General features: G+C 41.7%; 1 protein-coding gene across 1 annotated transcript; it reads right to left on the reverse strand.

Moving 5' to 3' along the window:
• Positions 1-2,579: 2,579 nt before the first annotated feature.
• APOL5 (apolipoprotein L5) lies at positions 2,580-7,589 on the reverse strand. Its single transcript, XM_064285115.1, is given in 3 exon segments — positions 2,580-2,735; positions 2,737-3,605; positions 7,514-7,589. Coding segments are annotated over 3 exon segments (1,101 nt in total).
• Positions 7,590-19,505: the final 11,916 nt, after the last annotated feature.

Here is a 19,505-nt window from a genome sequence, read left to right on the forward strand (position 1 = left end):
AAGGCATCAATTCTTCCTCCGTCTTCCTTATTCATTTTCCAGCTTTCGCATGCATATGAGGTGATTTAAAACACCATGTCTTGGGTCAGGCACACCTTAGTTCTCAAGGTGACATCTTTGCTTTTCGACACTTTAGCAGCAGATTCCCCAATGCAGTGTGTGTTTTGATTTCTTGACTGCTGCTTCCATGGGTGTTGATTGTGGATCCAAGTAAAATGAAATCCTTGACAACCTGAGTCTTTTCTCCACTTATCATGATGTCGCTTATTGGTCCAGTTGTGAGGATTTTTGTTTTCTTTATGTTGAGATATAATCCATACTGAAGGCTGTGGTCTTTGATCTTCATCAGTAAGTGCTTCAAGTGTATATTACTATACACTTTACTTACTTATTATACCTACTGTCTGTCTTCCCTACTACCCCCACACTCTAGAATATAAACTCCATGAAGGCAGGATTTGTTTTGTTCACTGTTGTACTCCTAATGTTTATGGTAGGTAGTATTCAATAAGTATTTGGATGGATGGATGACAGACACACAGACAGGTGGATGGATGTATGGGTGGTTACCTGAGTAGGTGGATGGATGGATGGATGGATGGATGGATGGATGGATGGATGGGCAGTTAATGAATGGATGGGTGGATAGATGGATGGATGGACAGATGGAGGATGGATGTGTGGACAGGTGGATGGACAGACAGGTAGATGGATGGATGGACAGTTTGGAGGCTTCCTTGACCACTAGCCATTGCTAGCAATGGAAATGTTTCTCCATGAACACACAGTAGGGATCCCACAGTCAGTTTGCTTGAGCCCCCAGATATCAAGGGCTAGGTGAGGTAGTTCTTTGACTTTACATCCCAGCCCTTGTCTATCTTGTTCACTGACAGACTGGGCCTGATGCCTGGCACAAAAGTGCTCAGTGGATATTTGGGCATTGAATCAGGATGAATGGTTCATCTGGAAGTGCGCACAGTGTGCAGGGGTGGCCTGCGAGCTAACTGGCAGAGCACAAGGCCAGGAATTGCTCAAGGTGTGTAGCAGAATTGGCTGCCCCGGCTTCTTCCCCCCAAGACCACCCTCCCCCGTGGCCCACCCACCCAGGAGAGGTAAATGTATTCCTCAGGGCTCCCACTGCACCCTGTCCTGGTTCTGTAGATTTACCTACCCTTGTTAATGGCTTCTTTGAGGTCTGTCTACCCTGCTGTCCCTAAGCACCATGAGGGCAGAGACTGTCTTCTCCCACGGTGTCCCTGTGCCCTGCCAGGGCCTGGCCGAAGTTGTTGCTCATAACAGGCAAGGGAAGGGATGGGTGAGACATTTTGGAATATGGCTCCCAGGGTCTCATAGTTTACAAAAAACAATCTGCCCCTGATTATTAAGAGGCTAGAAGATGTGCTCAAGGGGGTGACAGTCTATTGATGCTGTAAAGCAAGAAAAAAACATCTCGCCCTTTAAAGCATTGGTTCCCCAAACTCATTAGCACATTAGAATCACCTAAAGATCTTTTCAAAATTCCATAGTCCAGGCCATACCCCAGACCAATTAAAGCACAATCCCTGGAGGACGAGACCTGGGCATCAATATTTTTTTGTTTCCAGGGTAATTCCAATGTGCAGACAAGTTTGAGAACCACTTTCTAAATCCTTGGCCTCTGTCATAGGCCAACATCTGTTGAACAAACAGACGAATGAATGAATGAATTTATGAGGCTTCGCATCTCCAGCAAAGGCTTTATGTGCTCCCGTGTGGGTTTCAGTCAGTGACCTTGGCTACCCATTTACATTCTTCTCTCTTGACAAAATTAAAGGCAATTTAAAAAAATACTCTTTATTTTCCAGTAGTAGTTTTCTTGTTTCAGTTTTTATAGCTGGCTATTTAACTCTCCTAAATAGGAGAGTCTAAAATTCTAAACCATTTTTCAAATAGGATTCCCTTCCCAATCATTTGAAATGTCACATTGGTCATGTAATGCCACATTCATGTCATTCAACACATATACTGCACAGTCGCTATGAGTCGGGACGGACTCGATGGCAATGGGTTTGGGTTTACCTTGTCCCAAGAGCAGCTGGATGCTGGGGAGACAGTGGTGAGCAGAAGGGACTCAGCCTTGCTCTTCCAGAGTCTGCAGCGTACAGGGAGACGGACAGCTTACACACACATGGTAAGCACCTTGAAAAAAAACAACAGGAAGGACCTAATTCCAGTTAGGGCTGTCGGGAAAGTCCTCTCTCTGAAGAAATGACAGTTGTACATATGTGTTTATTTACATGTCTATTTGTGTAGCCTTCCCCCTTCCTCCCCCTTTATGAAGACCCAGACCGTTGTTAGGCTGTCCTACTCACCACAACCCCACGCACAAGGGGATTAGACCGTTGTGGTCCATAGGGTTTTCATTAGCTGATTTTTGGATATAGATTGCCAGGGTTTCTTTCTAGTCTGTCTTAGTCTGGAAGCTTCCCTGAAACCTGTTCAGCATCATAGCAACACCTAGGCTCCACTGACAGACGGGTGCATATGAGGTGCATTGGCTCAGGATCGAACCTGGGTCTCCCGCATGAAGGGTGAGAATTCTACCACTGAGCCAGGTTCCATCTGCATTCTTCACCCCTTCCTAAGTGGGTTCCTTGCATGGCCTTGCCTGGAAACCCTGGAACAGGCCCGGCACCCTTCTGCAGCAGCTGCTCATGGCCCTGGGTGTACCGGCTCAGCTGCTGCTCCAGCTCCTTGTGCCGCTTCATATGCCCTCAGTTCCTCGGCCATCCGGGCCTTTGCCCCCTCCTCCAGGCGCTTCCAGCTCTGCAGGAGGCTGTTCATACCTTGCGTAAGGGAAAGGCCAGCCCCAGCAGCACCCATCACCCAGGCATCCTTGGTCATGGCCAGGGCTGTGCTATCAAAGGCTTTCTGGGCCTCTCTGCCCCTCCAAAAGGGGATTTGGCCCATGGCTAAAAAATTCTTGACGGCAGCCCTGAAGCCAGAGTTGGCTTTGAACATACGACAGGCGCACAGTTCCTTGATGCTCTTGATAACTCTTGCACAGTTAGCAACAACACACAACCCAGCAGCTTTGACTTTAGGCAAATCTAGTCCCCCAAAAGCCTCACACCCTGATGTCATTGCGATAAGCATCAGTCTGCTGGCTCCTTCTCTTGCCGCTGAATTGCTTCTATTTTCTAAGACACTCCTCAACGCTGGTGACAGTCACTACTGCCCCAGCCCCAACCCAGCTGCCGAGACCATCAGACACCCTTCTGCTGTCACAGGTGCTAGGACCAAACCCAGAATGCTCATGACTCCAGGGACAGCTCCCATGGAGCTAGCCACCAGGCTGGTCTTGGTGAACATCTGGTGGGTTGTGCCAACTTGGTCTGCAATGGCGTGAAGTCTATTGATGTCCTTTTCTAGCTTAAACTTCAACAAAGGTGGAGTTAAGAGGCATATTTTCTCCTTCTCGCTCAGATTTGCATCTGGCACAGATGCTCCCTCTCGTGGCATCAGCTCTACAGGTAAGACGTTGTACAGCACATCAGCCACCACCCTGTGGACAGTCGGTATCAAGCAGTTAGTTTTCCACCTCTGGGGCAGGTTCACCAGTGAGACTGCAAGCTTCTAGGTAACTGAGTCCGTAAATGCATTCAGGAAACAGGGCACAGGGATCAGGCACATGTGGGGGCACCGGGACAGACGGTTCTCCTGCGTGGGCTGGGACCCCTCAGTGGTCGGGCTTTTATAAGGGAACATCATTCAAGCATCTCTGGACGCCAGGACTTTTTCTGCTCAGCTATGGACTGCTCAAGGTGCCTGGGTGGCGCATACAGTTTGTGCTCAACTACTTTGGTGGTTCAAACCCACCCAACAGCACTTCAGAAGAAAGGCCTAGCAATCTGCTTCTGTAAAGATTACAGCCAAGAAAACCCTCTGGAGCAGTTCTATTCTGTAACACGTTGGGTTACCACGAGTCAGACGTGACTTCACATCAGCAGGTTTGGGTTTGTTTTTGTTTTTTAACATGAACCACTATCTTCCAAATGTGGGTGGACACTGATGTGACAAATAAAACATAACCTAAAAGCATTACTGCTTTCGTTTTTTGTTGTCAAGTCATTTCTTTACGTATAATTTATAAGTTTATACCAATTTATGAGCAATTCTATTAAGGAGGATGAGAATACTGAGAGTGATGGAGGGGATGCTTTGATTTTTTTTTTTTTTTAATGTTATAAAGAGAACCACCTGGAAATTGTGTCTGCTCCTAGAGGGAGTCTGAGGGCTGGGGGAAGCGGTTTAAGGGAGACTTGCTGTCTTAGTCATCTAGTGCTGCTATCACAGAAATATCACAAGTGGATGGCCTTAACAAACAGAAATTTATTCTCTCACAGTCTACCCAACCCGGAAACTCTAGGGGGCAGTTCTACTCACAGTCTAGGTATGCTAGAAATCCTAATTCAGGTTGTCAGCTCCAGGGGAAGGCTTTCTCTCTCTGTGGGCTCTGGAGGAAGGTCCTTGTCATCAATCTTCCCCTGGACTAGGAGCTTCTCAGCACAGGGACCCCAGGTACAAAGAATGTGGTTCCTGGCTCTGCTTTCTTGGTGGTATGAGGTCCCCCACGTCTCCCTGCTCACTTTTCTCTTTTATATCTCAAAAGAAATTGACTTAAAACACAATCTAATCTTGTAGAATAAGTCCTGCCTCATTAACATAACTGCCTCTAATCCAACCTGATTAACATCATAGAGGTAGGATTTACAACACACAGGAAAAATCACATCAGATGACAAAATGGTAGACAACCACATGACTGGGAATCATGGCCTAGCCAAGGTGGCAGATATTTTGGGGAACACAATTCAGTCCATGACACTTTTCTTTTCTGATTTGGTTTTTCATTCCTTTTAAATTTTGCATACTGTGCATGTATTATAACTATTTAAAAATAAAATAAACTACATTTCCAAAGAAAAGGTTGGGGGGGACCTCCAACGAGACAACCAAGCATCACCCCTTTCATTGGAGAGGGATCGTTTGTTATTCATCTAACCAAACAACAAAACGAAACCTGTTGCCATTGAATGGATTTCAACTCATGGCAACCCCATGTGTTAGAGCAGAACTGCGCTGTGGGGTTTTCTTGGCTGTAAACAGTTTGCGCTACCCAGGGACCTATTCATTTGACAGTGCTGTGTATTTCGAAAACTGAAAACAGAATTTTAATAAAAGGACAGCCATCCTTGGAAACAGTGGGATCTACTCCACTCACTTGTTAACAGGCAAGGAGAAGCACACTGGTGCTAAGAAAAAGTGATGAGAAGAAAAATGCACACCTGAGAAAATTCTCTCCACGAACTCAAATTTTCCTATTATTTGAGAAAAAAGAACACCACTATTCAATTTCCCTGTTGAATCAATTTGGTCCAACTCCTGACACACGGGACTTCTGCAGGGTCTTTGAGAATCACTGTTTTAAGCAATGGAGCCCTGGTTGCACGGTAGTTAAAGTACTCAGCTGCTAACCGAAAGGTCGACCATTCAAACCTAGCAGCAGCTTCTCAGGAGAAAGATGTGGCAGTCCGCTTCTGGAAACATTTACAGCCTTGAAACCCTATGGAGCAGCTCTACTCTGCCCTATACTGTGGCTATGAGTTGGAATTGATGGCAATGGCGTTTTTTGTTTTTTTGTTCAAAGTAAATTAATTTTTATAGGATTTGGGAATCCCAAAGTAGATACCATTAGCCTGGGCAAGATGCCACAATCAATTTCCCACAGCACGTAACAGAGTCTGACTTGTATGACCCTTGAGTTTGTTCCTGTCTATCTCCTTATTGAGCATCTACAACGACCTGGGTATGGGCTTAAGGAGGTGGAGAGTGAGCTATGGGAAAGAAGACAGGGCTTGCAGGCAAAGTATACTGGGACCAGGCAACCCCAAATCCCCACAGGAAGTGTGGACAATGGCCTTAGGGTCCTCTGCTCCCTGGGCAAGGCCATCAGCTGCCTAAAGTGTACCAGTCCAGCAGAGCCCTTTCCAGGGAAGCAAGAGGCGCCTTCTGACATCTTTCCCATCTTCAAGTCACTCTTAAAAGGCTTAATCAGGGTTTTCTTCTGGCCATCTCTGTATGCCTAGGGGTTCAACCCTTCCCCAACCTAAACTTTAGAGCTATGGGATGTTAGAGCTAGAAGCCCACCAGGATCATCTGGTACACAGATGGCACAGAGACAAACACTGCCTGCTGTTGTTGACAGGGGCACCTAAAGCAGAGCTCCAGAAGAACCATGATGCTGCATCGAGGCTCTTTGAGGAGGAGTGCTGCAATTGGCCAGTGGTGCTTCCTGTGGGGCCAGCACAGAGCATAAGTGGCCACCTGCCACATTGTTGCCATCAATGAGTCCAACCTCATCTATTACAGATGAAAACCTAGCTCCAAGAGACTTTCCCTGGATTATAAACCATTTAGGGATGGAAGTAGGATAAAAATCTTGGGCTCTGGCTTCCCAGAATCCTCTCATCTGCCTCATCTTGTGGTTGAGGCCAATATTCCCCTGTGAAAGGACAGAAACACCTCCCTGCCTTCATCCAAGGAGGAAAGATGAACACACACTGGCATACTTGATGTGTGCCAATTCACTTGAGTCCCAGTAAGGTTCCTCGGTCAGCAGTCAATTAAATGAGCAATCTCAGGCTTGATGGGTGCTGTGGGGAGGGGTTTAGAGAGTGGTTTTTACCCATTTTCCTGTTCTAAATATTTTATTTAAGTGTGATTATTCAATATTTATCCTTTTGTGTTTGCCTTATCTTACTTAGCGTAATGTTTTCAAGGTTCATCCATGTCATAGCATCTGTCAGAACATTCTATGGCTGAATAATGAATATTCCATTTTATGTATACAGCACATTTTGTTTATCCATTCATCCGTCGAGGGACATTTGGGTTGTTTCCACCTTTTTGGCTATTGTGAACATTGGTGTACAGATTGGTAAAACACTTTTGAAAATTACATATTACGTATTAAGTCACAAAGGCCTTCTGATAATTACCCGATAGCCAGACCAACAATAGGCACAGAAATGATTGGGGCCGCATTATCTGTAAAATTATGAACTGGGAAGCAGGATGGTCTTCCTGTCTAGCCCTCTACCCAGCCTTAACATCTGACAGGACCTGTCCAGCCTCTGTTTAACCCTCAGAGAGTTGAGGAGCTCATTGGGTTTTGTGCGTTTTTTTGGCCCGGCAGGCCATGTGGCACAGTCACTTTTGTTTAAATGCTCTTTCTTATGCTGCAGCTTCTTTGGTTGCTCAAAAGTCACTTCAAATGTATATTTTATATGTTTTTGTTAGGTGCCACCGAGTCGGTTCTGACTTACAGCGACCCTTATGTACAACAGAATGCATCACCGCTCGGTCCTGCGCCGTCCTCACAGTCGATGTTATGCTTTGGCCTTTTGTTGTAGCCACTGTGTCAATCCACTCATTGATGGCCTTCCTCTCTTTTGCTGACCCTCCGCTTTACCAAGCACGATGTCCTTCTCCAGGGACTCTTCCTTCCTGATGTCATGTCCAAAGTACATGAGACGAAGCGTTGCCATCCTTGGTTTTAAGTAGCAATCTGGCTGTACTTTCTCCAAGACAGATTGGTTCATTCTTCTGGCAGTCCATGGCACATTCAATATTCTTCCCCAACACCACAATTCGAAGGTGTCAGTTCTTCTTCAGTCTTCCTTATTCATTGTCCAGCTTTTGCACGCAATTTTGTATATATACATATATATGTATACACACATATACACACATATATACGTAGACATACATATATATATAAATTCAGTTTGGCGAAAGACAATCCAGGTGCCATGCAGTCAACTCCGATTCACGGCTACGCCGTGTGTGTCAGAGACGAACTGTGCTCCATAGGGTTTTCAGTGATCGCACTCTTTCGGAAGTAGATTGCCAAGCCCTTCTTTAGAGGCACCTCCACTTGGACTGGAACCACGAACCTTTTGGTTAGAAGCACTTGATAAAAACCACCCTAATACTGCCAGAGCATAACTATCAATTTTATTAATTTACTTCCTGTAATTTTTCAACAGCATATTCTTTTTCACATGGCTTTTACAATATATTTATAATTATTCATCCTATTTTTTAAAATGTAGTATCATACAGGAGCCCTGGTAGCACAGTGGTTAAGAGCCTGGCTGCTAACCACTAGGTTAGCAGTTCGACTGATTTTTGTTTAATATCATACAAATATTTTCCAAATTGCTATGCACTTGTCATAACTTTATTATTTTTGAGATTCTATACCATTTTATCAGGAGGAGACATATCATAATGTTTATTGAAACACTCCCTTATTTGGGGGCATTGAGGCTCTTAATTTTTTTTTAATAAACTTCATTTTTCAGAACGGTTTTAAGTTTACAAAAAAATTGGGCAGAAAGAACAAAGAGTTTCCATATGCTCACTCTCCCTCTGCCCACAGTTTCTTATTATTTACATCTTGCACTAAGGTGGTATATTTGATACAATTGATGAACTGATATTAACGCATTATTATTAAGTGAGGTCCGTAGTTTACACTGGGGGTCACTCTCAGTGTTGTACAATTCAATGGGTTCTGACAAATGCATAATGTCATGTGTCCACCGTTACAGTATCATGCACAGTAGCTTCAACTGTCCTAAAAATGCCTTGTGCTCTATCTATAATCTTCCTCGCCAACACTGAACCCCTGGCAACCACTGATCTTTTCGCTGTCTCTGTAGTTTTGCCCTGTTCAGAATATCATTTAGTAAGAATCATAGAGTATGTAGCTTTTTCAGATTGGCTTCTTTCATTTAGCAATATACATTTAAGATTCCTTATACCTTGGTAGCTCATTGCTTTTTATTGCTGAATAATATTTCATTGTATGAATGTACTGCAGTTTATCCATTCACCTATTGAAAGACATCTTGGTTGCTTCCAATGTTGGGCAATTATGAATATATCTGCTATAAACATCCATCACTTTAAGGACTAATAGTCACCTCACCCAAGCTATGATGTTTTCAGTCTCCTCATATGCATGCAAAAGCTGGACAATGAATAAGGGAGACCGAGGAAGAATTGACGCCTTTGAATTATGGTATTGGTGAAGAATAGTGAATATACCATGGACTGCCAAATTTGTCTTGGAAGAATTACAGCCAGAACGCTCCTTAGGGGCGAGGATGGCGAGACTTCATCTCACATACTTTGGACATGTTATCAGGAGGGACCAGTCCCTGGAGGACATCATTCTTGGCAAAGTGGAGGGTCAGCAAAAGAGAGGAAGACCTTCAATGAAATGGATTGGCTCAGTGCTGCAACAATGGGCTCGAGCATAACATCAATTGTGAGGATGGAGCAGGACTGGGCAGTATTTCATTCTGTTGTACATAGGATGGCTATGGGTCAACAGCACCTAACAACAACAGCAAACACCCGTGTGCAGGTTTTTGTGTGGATACACGTTCTCAATGCATTTGGGTAAACACCTAGGAGTGTTATTGATGAATTGTATGGTAAGCCTATGGTTAGCTTTGTAAGAAGTTGCCAGACCGACTTCCAAAGTGGTTATACCATTTTGCATTCCCACCAGCAATGAATGAGAGTTCCGTTGCTCCACAACCCCGCCAGCATTTGATGCTGTCACTGTTTACGGAATCGACTCGACGACAACGGGTTTTTTTAAATAGATGTGTGGGTCTTATTGTTTTTATTATGTATATGAGTCCTTTATATAAATGGCACCAACCTTGTCCTATCTGCTGTCCCACATTAACCCGTGGTAGAGCCTTGACCACAACTTGGCTCCTACGCCTCCCCCCTTCTTTCTTGCTTCTTGCTGTCCTGTGTGTAGCAACTCTCACGAAGGGGCTGTGAGCTGCTTACGTTTCTAGTTAAACTTTACAAAGGAAGTTGTTTGCTGCTGTTATATTCGCAAACATGGGAAGTTGAGGAGGTCTCAGGCTCTATTAAAGCCAAGGGCCTGCTATATTCCTATCCAACAATGTGGCACGGCTCTGGGCATTCAAGTTTTCCTTTTCGTCTAGATTTGTTTTGTTTTACATTTCTCACCAGCATATCTTTGGAACTTTAAATTGTTTTGATGCTATTATGAATCGTATCTTTTAATACTGTATTTTCTAACTTGTTCTGTTATAAAAATATTATCCTTTTTTAATAATTCTCTTGCATTTTACTGAGTTTTTAGTAATCGTAATAGTGATTGAATGAATAATTCGTAAATAAATAATGCAGTTTTTTCTATTTTTTCAAGATTTCTATTATTCTCTTATTTTGGTTCTATGCCTTATTGGGTTAGCTTGAATTTTTAAATTATTTTATTTTATGAGATTGACTCTAATGTTTCACTGTTAAATGTTGACAGTTGGTTTAGAAAAATCACTCTTCATCATGATGAGGCAATAATCTTTTATTTATTCTCATATCTAAATATATCTATTAGAATTAGATTCTTAATTTTCAGGTTAAGGATATGATCATAATTTTCCTTTTCTTATTTTTCCCATGAATATTTTATTTATTATTCGTATTTGCTCAGCATACAAATAATCCAAGAAGCTGGAGTATATGAAGGAGAATGGGGCATCAGAATTGGTGGAAAACTCATTAACAACCTGAGTTATGTGGATGACACAACCTTGCTTGCTGAAAGTGAAGAGGACTTGAAGCACTTATTGATGAAGATCAAAGACCACAGTCTTCATTATGGATTACACCTCAACATAAAGAAAACAAAACTCTTCACAACTGGATCAATAAGCAACATTGTGATAAATGAAGAGAAGATTGAGGTTGTCAAGTATTTCATTTTACTTGGATCCACGATCAACAGCCATGGAAGCAGCAGTCAAGGAATCAAAAGACGCATTGCATTGGGCAAATTTGCTGCAAAAGGCCTCTTTAAAGTGTTGAAAAACAAAGATGTCACTTGGAAGACTAAGGTGTGCCTGACCTCAGCCAGGGTGTTTTCAATTGCATCATATGCATGTGAAAGCTGGACAATAAATTAGGAAGACAGAAGAAAAATTGATGCCTTTGAATTGTGGTGTTGGCAGAGTATTGAATATACAATGGACTGCCAAAAGAACAAACAAATCTGTCTTGGAAGAAGTACAACCAGAATGCTCCTTGAAGCCAGGATGGTAAAACTACATATTACATACTTCAGATAAGTTGTCAGGTGAGGTCAGTCCCTGGAGAAGGACATCATGCCTGGTAAAGTAGAGGGTCATGGAAAAGGGGAAGACCCTCAACGAGATGGATTTGACACAGCAGCTGCAACAATGGGCTCAAGCATAACCACAATTGTGGGCGTGGCACAGAACCAGGCAGTGTTTCATTCGGCTGTACATAGGGTCGCTGTGAGTCGGAACAAACTTGACAGCACCTAGCAACATAAATCCATACCTTGGATTATCTTTATATTCAGTGAAAAACCTCACTTAGACATTGCAGAATTTTTATTACTATGTTATAGGTTTATATTCTCTAGTATTTTATTCTCTTGTTCTAGGTCAAGGCAGTGTTCTGTGGCCAAAGGAAGAGTTACTGAGGAAGAGTTACCTGGGTGGATTCACATCGGTGTTGTAGTCATAGTGTCTCTGGGGACTCCTTGGTTCTTCTGTCTTTACAGGTGATGATGGATCCTGGTCCAGAAAAGATGCAGTTTCACCCTTGTAAAGATGAAAACAGGCCCCACAGTCACTCAGAGAGGTAGTGGCTGGTACTCCAGCTACAGATGAGGTCTACTGACTCAGATCTGAGAATTTATAGTCATATTAAATCCATGAATGACGGTGAGCTTAGAGAGACAGAAGAAAGAAGAGGACGCAACCTTGGGAAATACCAGCATTATACAGCAATTGAGGAGTAAAAGCGATCCCCTGAAGATCCAGAAGTTGCCAATGAGGTAGTAGAAATAAAAGGAGGGAACCAGAAATCTATTTCTTCTCATGGCAAGTCTCTGTCCTCTCACCATTATAATATGATAGCTCTTGGAATTTTTCAAAAAGGACTTCTGGTTTGAACATTAGTGGATAAAGTTATCAGTTTCTTTTCTCTTGGAATTTTTCCAGCAGCAACAAAGAAAATGATACAAACTCCATCTACTGGAAACTAAGAAAATATGTAAAATAGATTCAAAGGGTTCCAAAAGCAATGGGAATGAGTAGGGCTATGGGAGAAAGAGGAGGTAGGATGTCGATGACCTCAGATTTCAGGTAAAGTAGGCAAAGCACACTTCTCCAAAATGATGGGTATTCCCAAAGTGCAAATATGAAATCTTTTATTTAAAACAGTAAGAACAGAGTGTAGAGGTTGGCAGTGCAAACTTCTCTAAATTTGGATTGGTTCCAAGAAGCAGTAAAGATAGGACTAAAAGAGGAAGTAGTGGGAGACAAGCCACATTTGTAGGAAGCAGTTTGTCCTTGAGGAAGAAAGGAGAAAAGAATCTGTACCTCGAACAGTTTGAAAACTTCCCAATTCCAATGGGCTGGGAGAAGCAAAGACTAAAATCTCCCATAGAAGGCACTAGGTCACAAAGAGCATTTCTGCTAACGCTGGCTTCTTTCCAGTGTGAATCTCCCATAAATAGCAGGTTCATAAAAAAAAGCAACAAGAACCAGTCTACACAAGAATATTACAAGGAAGAAAGGAAATAATTAAGATCACAGCAGAAATAAATTAGAGAATAGAAAAATAATAGAATCAACAAAACCAAAAGTTGGTTCTTTGAAAGAATCAACAAAATTGACAAATCACTGGCCAATTCGACAAAAGAAAAACAGGAGAGGATGCAAATAACCCAAATAAGAAATAAAATGGGGGACATTGCAATAGACCAAGTGAATAAAAAGGGTCATAACAGAGAATTATGAAAAACTACCTTCCAACAAATTTGAAAACCTAGAAGAAATGGAAAAATTTCTAGAAACACTCTACCTACCCAAACTAACACCAAATGATGTTGAAAATCTGAACAGACCCAGAACAAGAGACTATTATTCAAATTTACACACCAATCACTAAGGCCCAAGATGAAGAAATTGAAGATTTTTACCAATTTCTGTAGTCTGAAACTGATAGAACATACAATCAGGGTGCACTGATAAATACTGGTGATTGGAATGCAAAAGGTGGAAACAAAGAAGAAGGATCAATAGTTGGAAAATATAGACTTGGTAATAGAAGCAATGCCAAAGATCGCATGATTGAATTTTGCAAGATCAACAACTTCATTGCAAATATCTTTTTTTTTACCAACATAAATGGCAACTACACACATGGACCTTACCAGATGGAATACACACAAATCAAATCAACTATATCTGTAAAGAGACTATAGGAAAGCTCAATATCATCAGTCAGAAAAAGGCCAGGGGCTGACTGAGGATAAGACCATCAATTACTCCTATGCAAGCTCAAGTTAAAACTGAAGAAAATTAGAACACGTTGATGAGAGCTAAAGTACAACCTTGAGTATAACCCACCTTAATTTAGAGACCATCTCAAGAATAGATTTGACTCGTTGACCACTAATGATCAAACACCAGATGTGTTGTGAAATAACATCAAGGACATCATATATGAAGAAAGCAAGAGATCATTAAAAAGGCAGGAGAGAAAGAAAGGACGTAAATGGATGTAAGAAGAGACTCTGAAACTTGCTCTTGAACGTCAAGGAGCTAAAGCCGAAGTAAAAAATGATGAAGTAAAACAGCTGAATGGAGGATTTCAAAAGGCAGTTCGAGAAGGCAAAGTAAAGTATTATGATGACATGTGCAAAGACCTGGAGTTAGAAAATCAAAAGGGAATGACACGCTCAGCATTTCTCGAGCTGAAAAAACTGAAGAAAAAATCCACGCCTCGAATTGCAATAGTAAAGGATTCTACAGGGAAATTATTAAACGATGCACGAAGCATCCAAAGAAGATAGCAGAAACACACAGAGTCACTATACCAAAAAGAATTGGTCAACGTTCAACCATTTCAGGAGGTAACATATGATCAGGAACTGATGGTACTGAAGGAAGAAGTCCAGGCTGCACCGAAATCACTGGCGAAAAACAAGGCTCCAGGAATTGGTGGAATACCAATTGAGATGTTTCAACAAACAGATGCATCATGGAAGTGCTCACTCATCTATGCCAAAAAATTTGGAAGACGCCTACCTGGCCAGCCAACTGGAAGAGATCCATATTTATGCCTATTCCCAAGAAGGAAACCCTGGTGGCGCAGTGGTTAAGTGCTATGACTGCTAACCAAAAAAGGTCAGCAGTTCAAATCCACCAGGCATTCCTTGGAAACTCTATGGGGCAGTTCAACTCTGACCTATAGGGTCGCTATGAGTTGGAATCGACTCGATGGCAATGGGTTCTTTTTATTCCCAGGAAAGGTGATCCAACTAAATGCAGAAATTATAGAACGATATCATTAATATCACATGCAAGGAAAATTATGCTGAATACCACTCAAAAAGGGCTGCAGAAGAATATCGACAGGGAACTCCCAGGAATTCAAGCCAGGTTTAGAAGAGGATGTGGAATCAGGGATATCATTACTAATGTCAGATGGATCCTGGCTGAAAGCAGAGAATACCACAAAGATGTTTAAAAATGTTTACCTGTGTTTTATTGACTATGCTAAGGCATTTGGCCATGTGGGTCATAACAAATTATAGATAACATTGCAGAGAATGAGAATTCTGGAACACTTCATTGTGCTCATGAGGAATCTGTACATGGATCAAGAGGCAGTCGTTTGAACAGAACAAGGGGATACTGCATGGTTTAAAGACAGGAAAGATGTATGTCAGGGTTGTATCCTTTCACCATACCTATTTAATCTGTATGCTGAGCAAATAATCTGAGAAGCTGGACTATACGAAGAAGAACGGGGCATCAGGATTGGTAGAAGACTCATTAACAACCTGTGTTATGTAGATAACACAACCTTGCTTGCTGCAAGTGAAGAGGACTTGAAGCACTTACTGATGAAGATCAAAGACCACAGCCTTCAGTATGGATTGCACTTCAACATAAAGAAAACAAAAATCCTCACAACTGGACCAATAAGCAACATCATGATAAATGGAGAAAAGATTGATGTTGTCAAGGATTTCGTTTTACTTGGATCCACGATCAGCACCCATGGGAGCAGCAGTTAAGAAAAAATGACACATTGCATTGGACAAATCAGCTGCAAGAGATCTCTTTGAAGTGATAAAAAGCAAGGATGTCACCCTGAGGTCTAAGGTGCTGACTGGCCCAAGCCATGGTGTTTTCAATCTCCTCACATGCATGCAAAAGCTGGACAATGAATAAGGAAAACTGAAGAAGACGCCTTTGAATTGTGGTGCTGGTGCAGAATATTGTATATATTTCATGGACTTCCAAAAGAACGAACAAATCTGTCTTCGAAGAAGTACAACTAGAACGCTCCTTGGAAGCAAGGATGGCAAGACTGTGTCTCACATACTTTGGACATATTGTCAGAAGGGATCAGTCCCTGGAGAAGGACATCATGCTTGGTAAAGTAGAGGGTCATCAGAAAAGAGGAAGACCCTCAACAAGATGTATTGACACAGTGGCTGCAACAATGCGCTCAAGCATAACAATAGTTGTAAGGGTGGTGCAGGACAAGGCAGTGTTTCAGTCTATTGTCCATAGGATCACTATGAGACGGAACCAACTTGTCCGCACCTAACAACAATAACAACAACGGTCACCTGATCTTCGACAAGGGCCCAAAGTCCATCAAATGGGGAAAATACAGTCTTTTTAACAAACGGTGCTGGCAAAACTGGATGTCCATCTGCAAAAAAAAAGAAATAGGACCCATACCTCACACCATACACAAAAACTAATTCAAAATGGATCAAAGACCTAAATATAAAACCAAAAGCTATAAAGATCGTAGAGGAAAAACTAGGATCAATGCTAGAGACCCTAATACCTGGCATGAATAGGATGCAGATCATAACTAGCAACACACAAACTCCAGAAGATAAGCTAGATAACTGGGATCTTCTAAACATTAAACACTTACGCTCATCAAAAGACTTCACCAAAAGAGTAAAAAGAGAACCTACAGACCGGGAAAAAATTTTTGGCTATAAGAAATCTGACAAACATCTAATCTCTAAAATCTACAGGAAAAACCAACACCTCTACAACAAAAAGACAAATAATCCGACTAAAAAACGGGCAAAGGAAACAAACAGACACTTCACGGAAGAAGACATTCAAGTGGCTAACAGACTCATGAGGAAATGCTCGACATCACTAGCCATTAGAGAAATGCAAATCAAAACCACAATGAGTTACTGTCTCATCCAGGCATTACTGGCACGAATCAAAAAAGCAGAAAATAACAAATGTTGTAGAGGCTGCGGGAAGATTGGGACTCTTATGCCCTGCTGGTGGGAATGCAAAATGGTACAACCGTTTTGGAAAATGATATGGCGCTTCTTTAGAACGCTAGAACTAGAAATACCATTTGATTCAGCAATCCCACTCCTAGGAATATATCCTAGAGAAATAAGAGCTGTCACACGAACAGACATACATACACCCATATTCATTGCAGCATTGTTCACAGTAGCAAAAAGATGGAAACAACCTAGATACCCATCAACAGATGAATGGATAAACAAACTATGGTACACACACACAACGATAAAGAACAATGATGAATCTGTGAAGCATCTCACAGCATGGGTGAATCGAGGGCATTATGCTGAGTGAAATAAGTCAATCACAAACAGACAAATATTGTATGAGACCACTACTATAAAAACTCATGAAAAAGTTCACACACAAAAAGAAACAATCTTTGATGGTTAGGAGTGAGGGGTGGGGATGGAAAAACACTAAATAGACAATAGATAAGTGGTAACTTTGGTGAAGGGTAAGATGGTACACAATACTGGGGAAGCCAGCACAACTTGTCCAAAGCAAGGTCACGGAAGCTCCGTAGACACATCCTAACACCCTGAGGGACCGAATCACTGGGCTGAGGACTATGGGGACCATGGTCTCAGGGAACAGCTAGCTCAATTGGCATAACACAGTGTGTAAAGAAAATGTTCTACATTCTACCTTGGTGACTAGTGTCTGGGGCCTTAAAAGCCTGTGAACGCCATCTAAGATACTCCACTGGTCTCACACCTTAGGGAGCAACAGAGAATGAAGAAAACTAAAGACACAAGGGAAAGATTTGTCCAAAGGACTAATGGACCACAACTACCACGGCCTCCACCAGACTGAGTCCAGTCCAACTAGATGGTGCCCGGCTTCTACCACTGACTGCTCTGACAAGGATCACAACAGAAGGTCCTGAACAGAGCTGGAGAAAAATGTAGAACAAAATTCTGACTCAGAAAAAAAGACCAGACTTACTGGCCTGACAGAAATGGGGAAGCCCTGTGAGTATGGACCCTGGATACCCTTTTAGCTCAGTAATGAAGTCACTCCTGAGGTTCACCCTTTAGCCAAAGATTAGACAGGCACATAAAACAAAATGAGACTAAAGGGGTACACCAGCCCAGGGGCATGGAGTAGAAGGCAGGAGGAGACAGTAAAGCTGGTAATAGGGAACCCAAGGTTGAGAAAGGAGAGTGTTGACATGTCGTGGGGTTGTTAATCAAGGCCATAAAACGATATGTGTACTAACTGTTTAAGGAGAAGCTAGTTTGTTCTGTAAACCACCTAAGTTACAATAAAAAAGGAGAGGAAAAAAAATATTACAAGGAAAACAGTAACAACAACATAAACAAAATGGCAGATAAAGGACATTCACCAGAAAAAAAAGTTGCCAAAAAGCAGGTGAAAATCATCTAGTTATATATATATTTTTAAAAAAGTGAATGAAGCAATTCCTATACAACACAAGAACGTAAAGCAGAGATATGAGAGCTCAGGGAAGACATGGGAAAACAACAGAAGAAACTTCAATGAAAGTCGTTGGAACTTACAAAAAAAAGAGAAGAGAAAAATAAAACCATCATAAAAATAAATGCTCATTGGAATTAATACAAGAGAAAATAGGTACTATTTAAAAAATAATAAGAGAGATGAAGACAGAAAAGTAATTAAAATGATGTGAAAATAAAGCATTTAAAGGGTTTAGCAAAAACATGATAAATGCGGAATAGAGGCAAGACTCCAACATATAATAACTGGAATCTCCAATGAATAAATTGAAAAATGTGAACAGAACAAATGTTTTCAGATAAAACTCAAGAAATCTTTCTAGAAATAGAGAGCACATTATGTTCCAGAAAAAATGGTCACAAAACAGCAACACCAAGACTTTGTCCAGTCAAGTTGTTGTTGTTGCTGTTAGATGCCATCAGGTCAGATCCGACTCATAGTGACCCTACGTACAACAGAACAGAACACTGTCCCATCCTGCGCCATCTTCACAATCATTGTTATGCTTGAGTGCATTGTTGCAGCCACGTTGTGTCAATCCATCTCGTTGAGAGTCTTCCTTTTTTTGGATAACCCTCAACTTTACCAAGCATGATGTCCTTCTCCAGGGATTGATCCCTCTTGAAAACAAGTCCGAAGTATGTGAGACATAGTCTCACCATCTTTGCTTCTAATGGGCATACTGGCTGTACTTGTGGTGAAGTTAATAGACTCCAAATACAACAATGGGATCCTTTGGGTGGCCGAGCATTTTGGCTTCAGAATCTCTACAATAACATTCAACACCAGAGGAGTGGGGCAACCCCTACAAAAGCTGTAAGGATAAAAGACTTAGAGGAATGGTGAGTGTGTGTGTGTGTGTGTGTGTGCAAATTTTGTATTTTTTATATCAGTATGATTTTTTGGCATGCTGTCAGTTCTTAGGAGCATAGAAGAAAAGAACTTTTAATTCATACTAATTTTTTATATCTACTTTTTTAGAATTTATCTAGAAACTGATACAGGTAATATCTTTTTAGCATTTTATTCAAAACCTACATGTACATAGCTTTTACATGTTCACTACAGGAAACACTGGCGCCCTGGTGACGCAGTGGTTAAGAGCTCAGCTGCTAATCAAAAGGTCAGCAGTTCAAATTTACCAGCTGCTCCTTGGAAACCCTGTGGGGCAGTTCTACTCTGTCTTACAGCATCTCTGTGAGTAGGAATCCACTCAGCTGCAACGGGTTTTGGGGTTTTTTTTTTAGTAAGAAGCACTATAGGAAAAAAAAAGAAGAAGCACTGTAGGACACTTTAGATTAGCAAATGGAACAGAACACAAATCGTCTTTGATTTCACCACCCATGACAATCATTTTACAAATGCATATTTTGATTGGCATATCATTCCATAAAGAGCTTGCTCAAAACAGCCTTGTAAGGTAAGTGTTGTTATGTTGCTCTCATTTACAGCCAAGGAAGGTGAAGTTCAGACAGGTGAAGCACTTACTCAGGTCACACTGCTAATCACGGTCTGTGGATG

The sequence above is a fragment of the Loxodonta africana genome, chromosome 4 (genome assembly GCF_030014295.1).
Source record: "Loxodonta africana isolate mLoxAfr1 chromosome 4, mLoxAfr1.hap2, whole genome shotgun sequence".
In the NCBI taxonomy this organism is placed as follows: Eukaryota; Metazoa; Chordata; class Mammalia; order Proboscidea; family Elephantidae; genus Loxodonta; species Loxodonta africana.